At 38.4% G+C, this 19549-nt stretch overlaps 1 protein-coding gene across 2 annotated transcripts in view; it reads left to right on the forward strand.

The window, feature by feature from the left end:
* Positions 1-7641: 7641 nt before the first annotated feature.
* HNRNPLL (heterogeneous nuclear ribonucleoprotein L like) overlaps positions 7642-19549 on the forward strand; it is a 33547-nt gene continuing 21639 nt past the window's right edge. The window contains exons 1-6 of one of the 2 annotated variants that reach the window (XM_083350590.1): positions 7642-7990; positions 11899-12017; positions 12856-13093; positions 15215-15300; positions 16458-16554; positions 16641-16713. In XM_083350590.1, the coding sequence (XP_083206716.1) occupies positions 7811-7990; positions 11899-12017; positions 12856-13093; positions 15215-15300; positions 16458-16554; positions 16641-16713 (793 nt within the window). In that variant the 5' untranslated portion in view covers positions 7642-7810. The remainder of the gene's footprint in view (positions 7991-11898; positions 12018-12855; positions 13094-15214; positions 15301-16457; positions 16555-16640; positions 16714-19549) is intronic. The other variant, XM_083350589.1, reaches the window with a different exon arrangement.

The following is a 19549-nucleotide window of genomic DNA, read 5'->3' on the forward strand; positions in this document are numbered from 1 at the left end:
ATTGTTCCTTCTTAGGGCTGAGAGATCATGATTGGCCCACGGTCACCCAGCTGGCTTGATGCCTAAACCAGGACTAGAATCAGAGTCTCCCAGTTTCTAGCCTTATGTCTGTATGTCACTGGATATATGAAATCTCTCCCAAAACTACTTCAGATCTCTTAAAATGATTGCCTATTTCTATTCATTTGTGTGTTTGTGTGTGTGTGTGTTATACAAATGGGAATGCAGAAGATAATGATCTTTTTAAAATTCTCCTTGCTGCATAGTAACAGAGATAATGACCTTTCGCATAAATTAATGTACCTTGAAGAACTGCATTTGCTTTTTCAAGAACTTGTTGTAACATGTAGAAAATTGCTTGTGTTAACCACTCAGCAAATGATTTAAAAAGCAATTCAGTGCTGTATTGGCTTGTGGTGTATTACGTATGAGCAGCTGAAACTAAAAATAGTTTTATTGACCAGCATCTTTATTGTGTCATTTTAGATTTTAAAATGTGATACAGAATTTGTGCAGATTTTCTATCTCCTATATAATTAACATTCTCATCTAGTTCATTCCAAAAGGAGTCTCACCAGATTGTTCTTAATCTAAGAAGATCATACATGTACTTGTTCATGCTGATTTTTCCCCCATATATGGATATCTGTCTGTTATGTATTGATGTGAATTGATATGAGCAGTTATAAAGGGGTAACTGCTGTATTCGTTTAAACTCTTAACTGTCTGTCTACAGCAGGGGTGTCAAACTCAATTTCATTGAGGGCCACATCAGCATTGTGGTTGCCCTCGGGGGGGGGCTGGGTGGGTATGGCCAGGGTGGGCGCAGCCTACTGGGTGGGCGCAGCTGGAGTGCGTATGGCCTACTGGGTGGGCATGGCCAGCTCTACATCATTGGCATCAAGGGTGCCTATGGGGGCCTGGGCAGGAGTGGGACAGATCTGGGGTTCTCTAGCAGAAGGAGGGTCTCTGGGCCAGGGCCAAGGCAGCGGGGACCGTTCCCTCACTGTTTCCAGGATGGCTTCGGGGGCCACATGAAACCACTTTGCAGGCCGGATCTGGCCTCTGGGCCTTGTGTTTGACATGTCTGGTCTACAGTATTGTAAGTTTGTGTTTTGGGTGGGAAACTAGCTTTAATTTGATTGGCTGCTGCCTATCGGCGGTCCATATAAATAGATATCAAAGCCGCTGTTAGAGCCGCTTCTGTGTTAACCTAATAAACGTTGTTACTTTCACCTTCACCTTTTCCTCGTCAATGCCTCCAACATCTCAGAACACAACACTTTCAGAGCTCAAAAATTAAACACCTGCAGTAAAATTAAACGGGGCAATCTGCATCTTTGGCAAAAAGTCTGTATTGTTGAAAATTCAGTATCCAGAAGTTTCAGTTGGTTCAAAATGTGGCAACCCACATGTTTTGTGCAAACCTAGATTTGCACAAGTATCAGCTCTCTTGCAGGAGCTTTATTGGCTGCCAATGTACTTCTGGTTCCAATTCAAAGTGATGGTTGTCATCTTCAAAGCCCTACCTGGCATGGGACCAGGTTATTTACCTGATGCACCAGAGCAGGGATGCAGGGAATATTATCAGTCCCCTCTCTTAAAGGAGGTCCATCTAGTGAGACAAAGAAGGGCCTTCTCTGTGGTGGCTCCTTCCTTCCTGCAGGATCAATTTTGGCCTCCACTGTGACACTCTTGAAAGGCCCTGAAGACATATTCTAATTTCAAGGTTGACTCAGCCTTCCATCCTTCCGAGGTAGGTAAAATGAGGACCCAGATTGTTGGGGGCAATTAAGCTGACTTTGTAATAATGCCGCTTGGGAGGGGTGTGAAAGCCCTAATAAGCAGGCATATACATAGAATGAAGGCTACTGCTAAGCTTGTAAGCCGCCCTGAGTCTTCGGAGAAGGGCGGGATATAAATGGAATTAAAATTAAATTAAATTAAATTAAATTAATAATGAGCCTGGAGTGTTCTGAGTAATATGGAGTGTTGGGGGGTGGGGTGGGGAGATTTCTGCATTGGATTTTATCTTTGTAAGCCTCCCAAAGTCACCATGAGCGAGCTGGGTAATTACATAAATTTTCTTAATAAAAAATGTGCTATAGTATCATGCAGATTAATATACAAGCTACAGAATTGTCTGCCCCCTTAAGGAACTTATAGACTTAAGAGGATGCAAGTTAATCACATATATGATGGAACTACTGAAAAAACTAGAGCATACATGTCAAACCCGTTGTCACATGATGTTGCGCAACATATTGTAACAGTTTTGCCATTGCCAGCAATGGGGTGAGTGCAGCTTCGGCGTGACACATCTGGCCTGCGGGCCGGCAGTTTGACACCCCTGTACTAGAGCAATAGGCCTCTTCTGGAAATAACATGCTGAAGGCATTAGCAAGCCATGTTTGTCTTGGTGCCAAGAAAATTGCACAATTGTATTTATGTAGTTACCAAAAATAGAGGACTTCTTTACCATTACCTTGACTATTGGTGTTTATTTATTTATTAATAGCATTTCTCACCTGCCCATTCCAAACAACTCTGGGTAGCAGTATAGTTTGGACAAATTCAAGTTTGTCAGATACTTAGATTTTGTTGTTGTGCTGGTTGTTGGAGGAAACATTACTTCAGCAAGTGTGGTTATGCTTGAGTGCAGACATTTCCTTTAAACCAGCATGTAATGAGGTGAAACCATATGTGAAACCCCAAACCACTTGAATAATGCAATTCAGGAAAATACCTTTATAATGGAAACAACACCTCTTAAATACAAGATAAGATATTTCTATTACTTATTAATTTGGAATTAATTTTTACTCTGAAAGATGCCTAAGTTTATATTTAAGTATACAGCATAAGCTTTTATTCTTTTCCTCCCTAAGAACAGTGGATGTTAAGAACCTGCCACAGTAAAACTCTTTGGGACTAGAAGTATATTCATTCACCTTGTCCAGTAATGAATTATAACTGAACTTTTAAACATGTTATATCTACAAGGGGGTACAGTCATAATTAAGTTATGCAGCAAAATAGAATCCCAAAACCTATGTAGAGATACTAAACTTTAAGCAAAAGTAGGAAGAAGGATCTTATATTTTGGACTATTCTACATATATTGGTCCTAATGTGTGTTCAGTCCAGTGGGACAGAATATCCTACAATTGAACTAAAGCCAGTTGCTCTTTGTACACCAGTGCTGCCCCTTGAAGGAATGGCACTATCTCTGTGGGAGCAGGTTTATAATTTGGGTCATTTGACTCACAGGTGGAAGTCATGGCAGGAGGGCTTTGGCCCAGTTTCAACTGATGCATCAATTGTTGGACTGGGAAGACTTGGTTATTCATGTTTTGTAATCATTTGATTTGCAATGAGCTCTGCATAGGACTCCTTTTGATAATCACCTAGACACAGAAGTTGGTTCAAATAGTTAACTGGGATTTGTTGTTCATCATTTTATACTTATTTTGCATACCTTGTGCAGGTCAGCAATAGGTTTCATGGTGCAAATCTATGTGCTGGTTTGTACTAATAAAATTGAATGCGAGTTTGGCACCAGGATTCCTGCAGGACTTCTTGAGTTCATATGTCTAAGGAGCTCCTCCTTGGAGAAGCTATTCTTGGTCTCCCAATTTTATGAAGGAAAGCTAGAAAGAGCTGCTTTTTCATCATGGTGCTAATTAGATTAGCTCCTTTAATGACAGCCTTTCAGTGAAAATCTACTGGTCCATCATGCCTTCAGGGACTGTTCAGCATCAGTGATTTTTTTTATCTATTGTAATAGGCATATTACCAATTGCTAGTAGTCAGAAAACTTGATGAAAACTCTGTAATCTTAAAATAATTGGACAGATTTAACCATAGTTTCAACTGGGAAATTGTAAGCATCCCAAACCAAGCCAAGTCCAAAAAAAACACCAGAGAATTTTTGGAAGTCTGGCACTCAGACAAATCAGCCACAACAGATACATATAGATAAACATCTGCATACAATTCCAAAGAGATAATCAAAAAGCCAAAAAGGAAAGCAAAAAACCAAAACACCTCCTCCATCAGCAATCAACAGATAAATAGAGATTAATACCAAGAATAATACTAGATCAACAATGAAAAAATAAAAAATACCTTAATTAACCAACTCAGGCAAACAAGCTAACAGCAAACAACAGCCCTATCAAGAAACCACCAGGAAAAGTCCCACTAACACTGACAACACAAGTCACTAGTATATACAAAGAGAGCAAATCCCACTCCTTTTGGGTAATGAAACATCTGCAAGAAAACAACCAAGGATCCCACAGTTCAATCCTGAGCTACAAATATTCTGCTCTATCAGTAATTGATGTTTATAAGATGTGTATTTTTATTATTAAGAAGTTGTAATACTTTGTTTGAGTGGGATGCAAACAGACATTTTAGCATAAATCTTTTGTTATTGTCATTTTCAACAGAATACCATTACAGGTAGTCCTCGACCTATGGCCATAATTGAGTCTGACAACTACAGTTGTAAGTCATGACAGCCATAAAGCAGGTCACCCATATAACTGACCCAGTGTTACAACCTTTTTTGTAGCAGTTGTTAAGTGAATGCCATGAGTGAACTCATTGTTTGCTATGGGGCATTTTTGTGGGAAACTAGAAGAAAATGCTAATTTTTGGCAAAATTATTGTAAATCATAGTTGCCAAGTGCTCAAAATGTGGTCATGTAACTGGGGAGATAGCCATCAGAACTTTAGAACCAGGTCATAAGTACCTTTTTGGGAGGGCTCCATTGTAACTTCAGTTGCTAATCGACTAGTCATAAGTCAAACACTACCTGTATAATAATATGGAATGAAAACTTTGAAAAAGTCATATCATATAAAACAATATAAATATTTCCTTTTCTAATACTAAACGAATACAACACAGGGAGCCCTCCCCATTAAACCACGATTTTCCTATCTCCAGAACTGCTTGAAAAATGCAAACAATAGCTGCACCCATAGTAAAAGAATAATGTATGATTTTTAATATGTCAGTTTAAATAACAACAAAAATCTTCAATCTGAAGATGCCACTTAATCTTGCTTAGTTATATCCCCATCTTCATTACTTACTAAAAAAAATAAAAGTAGCTTCTGTTGACCTAGCAGAAAATTTTACACTACAATAATACTTTTTTAAAATGCAATTAAAAGATGAAAGTGAAATTTTAAAAATTAAAAGTTTAATTAGACTAAAATATTAATAAAATTAAAAAAGCAAGATATTGGTGAGAAAATGGAAGATCTAACCACACATTAATCCTAATACTGGAGAAAGGAAGATTTTTAGGTTATAATCAGTTGTTTTACTGATTAAACAGCATCTGCCAACAGAACAATCATCAGTTGCCACAGGGGTTACCACAAGGAAGAGGGAGTCAAGCTATTCTCCAAAGCACCTGAAGGCAAGACAAGAAGCAATGGATGGAAACTAATCAAGGAGAGAAGCAACCTAGAACTAAGGAGAAATTTCCTGACAGTTAGAACAATTAATCAATGGAACAACCTGCCTCCAGAAGCAGTGAATGCTCCAACACTGGAAGTTTTTAAGAAGAGACTGGACAGCCATTTGTCTGAAATGGTACAGGGCAGGGGTGTCAAACTGCCAGCCCGCTGGCCGGATGCATCATCCGGAAGTCACACCCACCCCATTGCTGACAATGGCAAAAACATCCCGATGACTTGTGTGACGTCACGTGACATCACAAGTTTGACATGTCTGGTATAGGGTTTCCTGCCTGAGTGGGGCGTTGGACTAGATGACCTCCGAGGTCCTTTCCAACTTTGTTATTATTATAGTAACCAATCTGTGCAAAATTAATGAGGAATTCATTAGGGCTGTTCTATGTAACCTGGAAATGAGAATCAGGGGCATCCATAGAAAGGAAGTGGTCAAAGAAGTTAAGAGGGAGAGTATAGTCACACAATTGAAGTTCCTTTCCTTTTAACGTTGGTGTGATGTGTGCAATACATGTTAAAAATGGATGTGGCTTTAATTGCATTCAGTTGTACTCATCATCTTGATTGTTTTGACACACAAACACCTAACTTAAAATGAAGCTTGCTTAAGAAAAATGCTATCCAGACTTCAGTAATTCTTCAGTTCTGGCAATGATGCTGGGCAGTTGTCCTGAAAACAGTTACCATGATCTCTGATTGATGGTATCCTCCGTTTCTTACTTTCCCACTCATACAGGAAAATAAATACCAGTGATTTTTCTTTCTCTCTCTGTATGTGGGGGGTGTCTTTGAAGACATATGATTTTATTGATGGAGCTTTTGTAAGAGTCCCCATCCACTTGAAGCATCTTCTGATAGACTTACTTTGTGTCTATTATTTAGTCTAGAAGGAGATATTGGCTGACGTTTGTCAGTTTCATTTGATTAAAAAAATCCTTGTAGCATTCTATGGATAAACCTGTTCAAAGAAAAAAAATCCAGTTTTTCATTGGTCTGCTGGGAAGATCAGGCCTGCTTAAAAAGGAACAGGCAGCCCAGTACCAAGATGAAATGGTCAGGAAGGACAGAAATCAGTGAGTGCAGGGGAAATATAGTCCTGCCATATTGCATGGTATTCACTTGAAATAGAAACCTTTGCCTTAAAGAAATGAAGAACAGCAGGCATAGAGCACTGCTTGGGCCAGCAGAACTAGGAAAGCACTGTTCTTAAGGTAGAATAAGACAAGACAGACCGTTGCCTTTGGCTGGAGACAAGCTGAGGATAATTTGCAGTTAGCTGACTATAACTGGAGCTGAGATAAAATAGGACATATGGATCACTACTCAGAATGATTTTGAAGGGGAAATAATACAGGGAGGAAAAGAACAAGATATCAAATCCTTTCACAATTCACAGAATTGCAGTACTTATTTGATTACTGTACACAGAGACTTGCAGCCTTATGATCAGTGCTCAAAACCCCATTGGCACATCAGGCTGCTTACAGGGAAAACTGTGGCTTGCCCATTTTTAAAATCGCTTGTCCCTGAAGTCTATGATGAACCAGCAGCTTTTCCACCTCGCTTGTTACCCCTTCAGCATTATTTGAAATTGTAAGCCTACATACAGTACTTAGGTTTATCTGGATGTAACCACATTCAACATGACTTGATATTCCCGAATTTGGCCAACAACATTTTCTGGGCCTCTCACTTAAAAAAAAAGTGCAAAACAACAATGCTGCCTGTTGAAGGCATTTTAAAAATATATAAAAATCTTTGACTTCCAAGTGACCTTTCTGAAAAACAAATCTTATTGCTCCAGCCTCGCCTATTTGGCAAAACACATTACATGTGTGTATGTGTGTGTGTGTGTATACACACGTACACACACACACACAAAAGGGGGGGGCGATAACAAAAGCACGCCTGGCCGCGCTTCCTTTGAACGGATCGCGATAGCCGGTTCGGAAAGGGCAGAACAGAACCTACATAGGGGGGGCAAAAAAGGGAGGTCTTTATATTCTGGGCGTGATAAGCGTTCCAAATCTCCACTCGCACGTTGAGGCGCTTCTGAGAAGCTTCTCCTCCAGCCAATCACGACGTGCACACTTAAGACTCGGCCCTATCTTGAGGAGGGACCTTTACCGGTCCGTCCTCCGCGTTGCTTAGATTTGTGTGGGTAAACGTTAGTCGCTGTAGTGTGGGTCTGGTCTTTTATCGCGCCGGGGCGTCTCTCTGGCAGGCCTTAACCGATCTTTTCGCGTTTTTTTTTTCCTTTCTTTCTTTCGCGCGCCGGTTGTGCGCCTTCGCAAAAGCAGCCGCCGCCGCCGCCGCCATGTCTTCCCCGTCCTCTGGGGAACAGTACGAGGAGGAGGAGGACGGCGCGTACGAGAGCCAGGCCAAGCGGCTGAAACCCAGCGCCGCGGCCGAAGAGGGGGAGATCGAGTATGGGGCAGAGGAGGCCGAGAGCCGCCGGGAAAAGGCCGCCCCTCGCGCAGGCGGCTTCTCCGGAGGGGTGAGGAAAGCGGGCGTCTTTTTTTGTTCCCGTCGCTCGCCGGCTGTCCAGCTTACGGGTTTACTCGGGGTGGCCCAATTCAGGGGAGAGCGGGGTGATGTTGGTGTTCGTTGAGGAGCCTGTGGAGGTCCTGGCCCGGGATTTAACGCATCTTTAAAAGGCTAGGGGGGTTTTTTTTGGTTTTTTTTTTTAAGATCCTGATCAGCCGTGCATTGACGGTGGGAAGTCTTTAAACTACGGTATATTCCATCTTGATTTTTGAGAATCCGGGTAGGCTTTCTTTCCGAATTCCCCTTGCATATCCTAAGCCAGGGGTCTTCAAACTTGGCCCTTTTATGACTTGTGGACTTCAACTCCCAGAATTCCTCAGCCAGCTTTGCTGGCTGAGGAATTCTGGGAGTTGAAGTCCACAAGTCATAAAAGGGCCAAGTTTGAAGACCCCTGTCCTAAGCCTAAGCGGATTCACAAGCTGAACATCTTTAAATCCTTTTCAGTCTCTTGGCGTCCCACAAATTGGGAACTGGCATCGTAACATACATGTTCACCGTCGCTTTCAAATTGTAGGGAGATGAAAAGCTGTGATTTTTTTTCTTTGTTCTGACAAGGAATCCTGGACTCAGTAGTATATCGTCTTCTGCCAGGTTTGTTTTCCTTCCCTCATTCATCTCAAGAAGGGAAGAGAGTTGTGAATTGGAAGCTGATAACTCTTGCAGTCTTTGTTATTGGAGTTGTATTTTCAGTCTTCTAAGTAAGCTTTGTACTACAGTTGTGGGACTCTACTCTTGTGGGATGTAAGAATAACAGATTAGGACAAGAATATATTACAGTCGTTTGGAGTTCTTCATCTTTTCCTGCCAATTATTGTACAGAGAATATATTTATTTTGTCGGTATATATGTCATACTTATAAATAAAGCAGTGATAATAGAGCTTACAGCAGAGCCATTCAAGTCAGTGGCTCAGATGAGCTACAACTGTGCCTCTACTGAACACTTCAACTTCAAAATGCATTATATTATATCCATACTGTTTTGGCTATAAAGTATGGGAAGTGCTCTGATCCCAGAAACAGACAGCTCTGCATATTTGAGCTTGGAAATAATACCTGAAGTAATTGGGATCATGTTAGAATTCTGCAGGTCAGGCTGGCTGTTTCAGATTTCAAATTAGACATTTCAACTGCAAAATATTTTACAATTTTATTTAAGCCTTGGTCTGCAGTAGGTTTGTTCTGTTCATCATTCTGCCATATGGCTTGCTTATTCATGGGTTACTGATTGAACTACAATTAGCTAGAATTCTCACAACCTGGTCGTTATTATGTTGTTGAGACTACAGATTTTATCACTTTTCATTTTTACAGTTTTTAACTCAGCAGAAAGGGGCTTGAAATTTTGTTCATCAACTAGAGTTAACTACTCAAAAACAAAATAAAACAGGTCATAATTTGGTATTTTGGAGGGGAGTCAGCAAGAGAAAGAGCTAGTTGAAAAGGATCCAGATCCATCCTAGGGCTGTTGAAGAAGATTCTGAAAAAATCCTTCCAGTGCATTGCTATGGGAAAAGCAGCTGAACAGTTTGATTAAAATGTTCCTCCCTCCCCTTGTCCTGGGATCCAGAGCTGAACATTCAGTTTATCTCATACTCCCAGTACTCACATTTATAGGTGCAACACAAGGAAAGAGGGGACATGCATATGCAACATGTTACATTATAATTCAGAAGGAAATACAGCATGGCCACCGCTAGTACAGGTTCTGGAAAGAATTCAGGAACTGCTTTATCTGTTGTCTGTTTATGGGAAACATTAGCAAGAAGAATAAGCCATTCTAAGGAGAAATTCTCAGAAACTGAGGATTGTTGTTGTTAGTTACGAAGTCGTGTCCAACCCATCGAGACCCCATGGACAACATTCCTCCAGGCCTTCCTGTCCTCTACCATCTTCTGGAGTCCATTTAAGCTCACGCCTACTGCTTCAGTGACTCCATCCAGCCACCTCATTCTCTGTCGTCCCCTTCTTCTATTGCCCTCAATCTTTCCCTGCATTAGGCTCTTCTCCAGTGAGTCCTTCCTTCTCATTAGGTGGCCAAAGTATTCGAGTTTCAGCTTCAGGATCTGGCCTTCTAAAGAGCAGTCAGGATTGATCTCCTCTAGGACTGACCGGTTTGATCGCCTTGCAGTCCAGGGGACTCGCAGGAGTCTTCTCCAGCACCATAGTTCAAAGGCTTCAGTTCTTTGGCGCTCAGCCTTTCTTATGGTCCAGCTTTCACAACTGGGAAAACCATAGCTTTGACTATATGCACTTTTGTTGGCAGGGTGACATCTCTGCTTTTTAGTATGCTGTCTAGATTTGCCATAGCTTTCCTCCCCAGGAGCAAGCGTCTTTTAATTTTTTGGCTGCAGTCCCCATCTGCAGTGATCTTGGAGCCCAGGAAAACTGAGGATAGGTAGGGAATTAATTTTAATGCTTCACTGTCAGAAATGGCCCTCTTATTGGGATATGTACACTAGCCTGAATCATAGAATGCCAGGGTACAGTATTTGTATATTATCAAGCAATAATTGAATAGGACAAATCACTAGATACGTTTCAAACATGTACAATATTGTTGTAGTGAAGAAACTGCAGGAAAGGAGTACAAATATATGTTAGCTGCATAATTCCACACATAAGCTATCTTGCCCATGTTGCAGATACAGTATAATTAGACAAGTATTTATAATTAGAAGAGCAATGTCTGAAAGCACAAGTCTGTTGATGTAAATTTATTTCTTACATACATAAAATTGTTTCATGGTGTAGTTTAGTTGATAGTAATGAAATATATAAATAATTCAAACAATTTTAATTCAAAATATATTTGAAAATTAAAATTAATATGGCTTATCTACAAATAAGCATTATTTCCATTCACTTGTTTTGTTGAGCAAATGCAGCTAATAAAATATATCTATCCATAATTTAGTTAGTACATTATCTGAACTAACATTTCTAGTTTCAGAGAACAAATCTCAAAACTAATTCAATATTTCTTGGCTTGAAATATTGTATATATTTTAAACAATATAATTTCCCCCACATTTAGATTTTAAAGAATAAAAATGTACTGAAAACTATTTTCTTAAGAGTTGTATCCATAAATAGTTCTGTTCTAAAGACAGTTATCTGCCAATTCATTTTTTCATTTTTCATTTAATATATATGAATACTTTGATTAAACTTCTGATAACATCTTAATTATTAATTTTATAAATGCATTGTTTCGTAAAAGTGGAAAACGTTCAGTGACAATCAGATCACCCATTTTATTTTTGGTGATGGACCTTCAGGCAGTAATAAATTAAGTTAAGATGATGCTATTGTAAACATATTATTTTACAGATTACCTCTTTGAATAAGAAATGCAGAGAATTGTTCATCTTTGAATGGCTCCAGTTGTCTGCTTAGAGTCTGGCTGTATTCTGGCAATTAGAGTGTATTAATTTCCTGTGTCTTTCACAACTTTGTTGTTCTTCTCTCCAAGTTATATTAAAATAATCTATAATTGTAATCACTAAACTGGAAAAGTTATATAACCTAAAGTTTGTTGGAATGTAAAATTGTGGTTTAAAATTGATTTTCATATCATAGTCCCTTCCCTTCCTTTCCCTTCCCTTCTTTCTTTAAAATGTTCAGAAGGACATTTAGAATTGCCATTACTTGTGAAAAAGCCGTCTAAAAGTATCCAACGTTCAAGCTAGAGCTAGAGAAAAATGTACTGTTATAACAAGTAAATTTAGACAAAATGTTTTATATTTAGGTTATAAGTAGATGAGGTTAAACATGAAAGTAGTTTGTAACTTCATAGGTCACAATATTACATTTGTTATAGTAAGATTTAAAAAGAAACTTAAAATGCTTTTATTAGGATGCAGGAGGCAGTCATCACAAAGTTTCCGTTTCTCCTGTGGTCCATGTTCGTGGTCTTTGTGAGTCCGTTGTGGAAGCAGACCTTGTGGAAGCTCTTGAAAAATTTGGGACTATATGGTAGGTTTATTCTTGCCCTGTACACCGCCCTGAGTCCTTCGGGAGAAGGGCGGTATAGAAATATTAATAAATTAAATTAAATTAAAATTAAATTAATGATTTTTTTAAAAAAAGTTATAAAGGGGAACTGCATTTTGCTGTGGCTGAATTTATATAAAAGGCTAAAACAATTTTTATGGCTTGTTGAAATGATCTAATTTCATAGCTCAAGCTGTTAAAAATAGTTCATCACATTATGGCATAATATTATGCACAAACCAGCCAATAGAGTTTCATTACATTTGAATGATGAAGCTATGATCAATGATTTCTAAACAATCCAAAATCAAGGCATGTTTGGATATAATGTAAAACTGTAGAACTTGCAACCTTAATGAATTATTTTTCTAAATTGAATAAAGAACAAGATGCTTAGGGGGATTCTTCATAATCTGAGTATTGAGCCAGTATGATTCATATCTGCTGATCCTTGCTCCTAGACATACGCAGATTTTGTCAGATTAGTGAAAAATATTCCATGACAAGGTATGTGAAATAATTTAGACATGTTTTATATGTATTACTTTTTATAAATATGTTTCATAGCAGCTAATTTGAAATAAGAACATACGAAATTGTTCATGATCAAAATTTTAATAGGCTATAGTTATTTAAAAGATATAATTTTAATTTGATAGTTTGCGTTATACTCAACTTTTAAGAAATTACCGGTAAGTTGCCTTTTTTGTGCATATGGCAGTAAGAATTGTATATTAAGTTATATAATTTTTTGCTTTAGCTTAATTGCTAAATTAAATTATAATAACTAATTAGTTGTTTTGTTGCTTTTTTCTTGTAGTTATGTGATGATGATGCCATTTAAACGTCAAGCTTTGGTAGAATTTGAGGATATTGAAAGTGCCAAAAAGTGTGTTACTTTTGCAGCAGATGAGGCAGTATACATAGCAGGACAGCAAGCATTTTTCAATTACTCTACAAGCAAAAGAATAACTCGTCCAGGAAACACTGATGACCCATCTGGTGGAAACAAAGTTCTGCTGTTATCAATTCAGAATCCTTTATATCCAATTACTGTGGTATGTCTGCTTTACAGCGTAAATCTCAATTACCTTGGTGCTTTGTATTGTCCTATACTCTGCTTGCTTGTGGCAAGCTTGTGCCTCCCTGCCTACTTTTTACATTGGCAGGATCTCAGAGTGTTCCTTCTGGTTTATAATGAATGTGAAAACATCCTCATATATACGTATGTGTTCTTTTTAGTATATTTTGTTCTGTAAAACTGGGAAAATATGGTCTCATTTATGCCGCAGCAATATTACTTTGGTTGTAGAAAATAATTTGGCTGAACTATAAAATTAGCGATTAATCCTTCTTTTGCCTGTTACAGTTTTTGCAAGCCACTTAAGCAACCTATAGCTCATGGGAAAAGAGATAGTGATGAAATAGTTTCCTGTTTAAGAGCGTCTCGTAATATATTATTTATTAGAGTTCTCAGTATCTTATGCTTTTCTTTATTCAGATTTCATTTCCTGTTTTTGTTAGTTACTTTTGTAATTTTAGTAGTCTTAATCTCAATGGTTTTAAGTTTCTGTAAGTAAACATACCGGTACTATTTTCTACCAAAGTCAAAGCTAAATGATTTCAAAGTAAATATTTAATATACGTTTAGAATGGAAAGCTGTTTTTTCCTTTTGTCTTATTTTCCTTCTCATGGAAGTGAACGTATGTGACTCAGAATTGAACTGTGGAATCTTTGATGTTTTCTGAACCTGGTTGTTTACTGGCAGACATTTCATTACCCAACTAGATAACATCATCAATGCGTTGATGTTACCTAGTCAGGTAATGAAATTTCTGCATGCAAACAACCAAGCTCAGAGAGCACTGAGGAGTCCTTCTCATTACTGGATTCATTATTATGATTGAAACAGTATATAAGTTCCATACGTTAATAAATAACTGCATTTCTATATAACAGACATGTCAAACACAAGGCCCGGGGGCTGGATCCGGCCCGCGAAGTGGTTTCATGTGGCCCGCAAAGCCATCCTGGAAACAGTGAGGGAACGGTCCCCTCTGCCTTGGCCCTGGCTCAGAGACCCTCCTTCTGCCAGAGACCCTCAGATCTGTCCCACTCCTGCCCAGGCCCCCATAGGCACCCTTGAAGCGAACGATGTAGAGCTGGCCATGCCCATCCAGTAGGCCATATGCACTCTAGCCACGCCCACCCAGTAGGCCACGCCCACCCTGGCCATACCCACCAGGTCCCCTGAGGGCAACCGCAATGCTGATGCGGCCCTCAATGAAATTGAGTTTGACACCCCTGCTATATAGGAAGAATGTGGATGAAAAACTACCTATATTTATTATGTAATCCCATTTTAACATTATTTAAAATGAATAACTGAACCATAGATTTCTTGTGCAAAGTGAAGGATACAATTTCATTATGTGAAGTGAAGACAGTTGTGGAAAGATTTCAGGAGAGCTAGAACACTGCTTGGATGCAGAGTTCTGTTGAATTTGAGTTGAATTCAGTTCTCATGACATTATGTATAAATATATATACTTTTAACTTATTGCCACTTAAATCTTGTAACTTTTCCAAGGACGGTCCTGTAATCTCTTTGTTTCCATAATCCAGGCCAAAACAAGGTCCCAATGGTGTGTATCATACTGGAGGTGATTAATGGACTGGGATAAGGCCCCACCTCTTCCTCATATGCATTTTGTTCCCTTCTTTGCCATCTTTGTTATTTTTAAGTCAATTTTAATGTTAATATTATTTTAACTTTTTAAAATTTTATTTTGTGGTTTTGCTTGGTTATAAGGTGTCGCCTCTAGGTGAGATTCGCAGCATATAAAATAAGTAAATAAATAGTGAAAAAGTTATAATAGATTAGTTCAACATTTTTCAGCATAATTTGGACAGGAAATAATTATTTTCCCTTCATTTTGTTCTGTTCTATTTTATAAATGGTACAACTATTGGGCATACTAACTTTGCAAACTTACCAGTGCAGCATGTAAAATATTTGAAGTATGTATAGTGAAAGTGAATTTAAACTTTCTTTTCTGAATTGCATTACAGTATTTCGACTTTTTTTGTCAGAATGGCTTTTTAATAGTTGTATATATTTTTATTTGTTAACATTTTGAATAATCTTGTAAGATAAAACAGCTGCTCTGTTTTGTAGGATGTCTTGTACACAGTATGCAATCCTGTTGGGAAAGTACAACGTATTGTCATATTCAAGAGAAATGGAATACAAGCCATGGTTGAATATCCTTTTATTACTCTTCTAATAGAAGAAGATATACATAGCTCAGGATTGAACTGTGGAGTCCTTAGTGCTCTCTGAGCCTGGCAGTTCTATTGCAGACATTTTTGTTATCCAATTTTATTACTGCATTGTTATGCTATAGCACAGGAACTTACCAGAAAGCTTATTTACTTGTTCGTTTATTCTGCATTTATATTTATGTAACCACTGAATTAGAACAACTCGCAGTACAGACAAATAAAACTAAAACGTAAAATCCAAAGATTAAACAAAATAAAACAGTGCCAGCTGCAATGTAAATAACAGCCCAAAGGTGTTTTTCCAAAAGACAACAGGACTTTCTTGATACTTTCTCTGAACTGAACTGAACTGAACTGAAGCTTCTTGGTTAAAAAGTGAAATGTTTTCAAAGAAAAACAACCAAGAAAATATAGTTGCCTTTTGGAAAAGCACCTTTGGGACAACCATGACCTGGATGAATGAATCTCTGTAGACATAAATAACAACCATAAATTATTCCTTAAATGCTCTGTAGAACAATTTTATTCTGACATCTATCGGCAGTGAGATCGAGATGGATGCAAACTGAGCCTTTGTAGGCCTGAATAAGTAGAGCTAGCCTTGCAGCTTATGAAAAAATAATGCATAAAATTACACTTAGAAGAATGATTATGACTTTCCTCACATTTGTCTCCAAGAATTGTATTTAAATAAATCGGAAACAAAGAATGCCTTAAGTATAAAATAGGAAAGAGAGGACTTCAGGAATACAGGGCTTGATTAGATTTTTTTGGGCAATCTTCTAATCAAAGTTAAATACAAAAGACATACATTTAAAGAGTTATGGATTCTGAAATGCAAAGCACTGAATATAGCTCTTAGTTTGTTCACAAAGAAAACCACCCCAGACTGTCTCCTTTAGCAATATAATGTAGGCTGAATGTCATTTCATTCTTGGTATTGATAACAACTGAGACTATTTAATCCTGGCAATCAACAAGAAATCTACCAGCAAATCTAGATTTACTGTTGTCAGTACCTCAGTTAATGGGATTCTGAGTGACTTCTAGCACAGCTACAGAGTTCTTTTCTAAAATATTTTGTCTTGTAATTGCTTTGTTTTAAAGACTAACTAAAGATCCTTAACATGTCTTATGTTTGAATCAGTTCTTTGTGCTCAGAAAGCAAAAGCTGCACTCAATGGAGCGGATATATATGCAGGATGCTGTACATTAAAAATTGAATATGCAAGGGTAAAGTTCATATCTTCTTAAGCCTCTCTATTTTCTAGCATAAAAAGCAATTATTAAAATTCACTGTATTGCTTGTATTTTAACAGCCAACTCGACTTAATGTTATTCGAAATGACAATGATAGTTGGGATTATACTAAGCCATATCTGGGCAGACGAGGTAAGTGTTTGGGTAATTGTATCTACCATATACATATATATATATATATATATATATAAACACATATGCAGACAGTTTCTTTAATGCAGTAGTCACTTCAAGCCAAATATTGCTGGTGGAACTTTTGTTAAAGCTTTGTAATCCTGGAAAAGAATAACTTTCAACCTTAGTGGCCCCTGGTGGTATACTGAATTGTTTAGGCCAAGAAGGAACCCATACATGCAAGCATGTTTGCAGTTCAAGGATTTGCATTTCTCCAAGCAGCTCTCACTCTTTGGAGGAGAGGACACTGATGCAGACTTTTCCTTACAAACTACAAACTTGCACACTGCTTCTCCATGGAAAGGAATTTTCCCATATGGTGGACAAGGCATTAAGAAGGATAGAGGACTCCAGCAGGCTGACTCTACACTTCATCATGCACCACATCGGCATCATCAAATGGCCCTCTGAAAAATCTCAGACTTGCAATTCACCTTGACTGCATACTGCATGCACCATCACCACAAGCATGTCAAGAAGGATACTTACAGTACTTCCGATTTCATGTCATGAATATCATGGTAGACTGTACCCATTATAATCAGCTTGCATATGGTTCCAGTCTTATATCCCTAGAACAAAGCAGTACAGTATGGAAGATTCCAAGTCTTGTTTATCTCCTGTACATTGTGGTAATTGTTTTGGTTGTATGTAAGATAGGTTTTCCAATGTAAATGTTGTCTAAAGGATCATAACTGCTTAAAAATAAATTGAAATTTTGCAGCAACCTGTCAGGCAAGTTCCTCAGGTTTCACTACATTACCCTAAGTATATTTCATTCTTTTTTTTTAACTGCAAAGCATAGCAGGTACATTGTTTGCATCAGTAAAAAAAAGCTGCATGAAAGTGTAAAAAAAAATCTTATTCTGTACTTCTCTGTAATTTCTAATGCCATGTATAATTTCTGTATATACTTCTTGAAAATTTAGGCATTAATAGCAGGAAGTTGGGAAACTTATCAAGGTAGAGTATTTAGCAAATTTTGAACATGAATCAAGATTTGACTTTTTAATAATTACCACAGGGTTGGATTCTTTTAGGTATTTTTTAGGTATTGGTTCACATAGTGTGGTGGGATGGAGGGTTGGATGTCACTGTGTGTTGGGGGGAGAGAGCACAGGGGGAGGCTCAGCTAATCTCAATGTACACATGTTGTACTTTGACAATAAAGGTTTATTATTTATTTTGACTGTGAAAATGTACTATTAATATTAGATCTTGGCTTTAAGTTTCATCTAAAAGTTGCATTTTATAGATAGTACTTTGATTGTGAAATGTACTACAGTATTAAAATGTAGGCTTTGGAATGAAGAATTAAGTATTTGTAAAAAGTTAATAAGGGGGCTATGCTATTGGTTAGCAGATTATTCAACCACAATGCTATGGTAAAACTTAAACTCTGTTTCAAATTGCCAGATAACATAACTATTTAAGATATTAAGTTCACGCATTCAATTCAGATTCTTTTTAGGGACTGTGGCCTGTCCTGGTAAATGAAACTGTGAGAAATAAGAAATCTTTCCTTGAAGGAAAATAACAGATGTATCAAAAATTTGATGTTTAGTGTGGCATTTGACTTTTCTTTGAATAGCAAGGTCTGCTTCTTATTTTTAACTGTTTTTGAACATCATTTCAGTTCTCAAATGTGGATTTGCTTATGTAGCAGTGAGATATATTTGAATATGTGCAGTTTGTTGTTTAAAAATTAATTCAGGTGATTCCTATTTCGAGACAGGAAGAAGTAGTGTTAATATTACCATAGCTAATTCTCAGTTTACAACCATTTGTTCAATGACTGTTTAAAATTAAGATGATACTGGAAAAAATGGATGCCCATGCTCAAAATTATGGTTGTTGCAGCATCCCCATAGTCATGTGCCCAAAATTAGGGTGCTTGGCAGCCCACCCACACTTATGACTGTAGCCCTGTTGCAACTCCCCTACCCACCTGTCTCCCCATCATTTATGCTCTTTTGGCTGTTCTATGCAGTTGTACCTCACATCAAAGGTGATACTGGGGCAAGAATGGGGTTTCTGCCATTCTCCAAATAATGTATTCATTCTTGTGAGACCTAGGGTAGATTTCCAAAGGATTGTGAGAATGGAGTGTATGCCCTTGGGGAGAAGGCGTGGAACTGCTAGCATCAGCCTTGCACACAGTACAGTTAGGGCGTGCCTCGTTAGGAGTAAAATGGCATGGCAGAACCTGTGAAGCACAGGGGTATGCAGACAACTGGAACTTTGCACAATGATGGTGGGCTGGCTGGCCACAGAGTAGGGCTTGAGGCAACATTTCTTGGTTGCAGCTGTGTGCTGGGTTGACGTAGAGGCCTGGAGTCAATGGTATCTGGCTGAGGCCTCCGCTTTAGTTTCATCTCTGTTGCTGATGCTGCCAAGTTGCACTGTCCAGTGTAGCTCAAAGAGTATAGATGAGGGGGAGAATGGGTGAGAGAAGTTGCAATGCCCCTGTTGTCATAAGTGCTGCTAGAGCACCTAAGGCTTCCTGGGGCATAGTAGCTTTGTGTCATGCTGCTGGGACAGGCTGAGACTTCTAGGAACAACTGCAGTTTTGCACCACATTGCAGCACCCCCTCTAACATTTGTGTGGCTTGTGCCAGGCCTCCCCTACCCCACTCCTTACCTGGGACTCTCTGCTTCACCTATGTTTCTCAGTTAACAACAGCAATTGGGAATGTGGGGTTGCTGAGAGATGCAGTTACATGATGTCTTGCTTTATGAGTGCATTGCTTAGTAATGAATTTCATTACTAAGTTCCAATTGTTAATCACAGGTT

Source organism: Vipera ursinii (genome assembly GCF_947247035.1).
Source record: "Vipera ursinii genome assembly, chromosome: 1".
Taxonomy (NCBI): Eukaryota; Metazoa; Chordata; class Lepidosauria; order Squamata; family Viperidae; genus Vipera; species Vipera ursinii.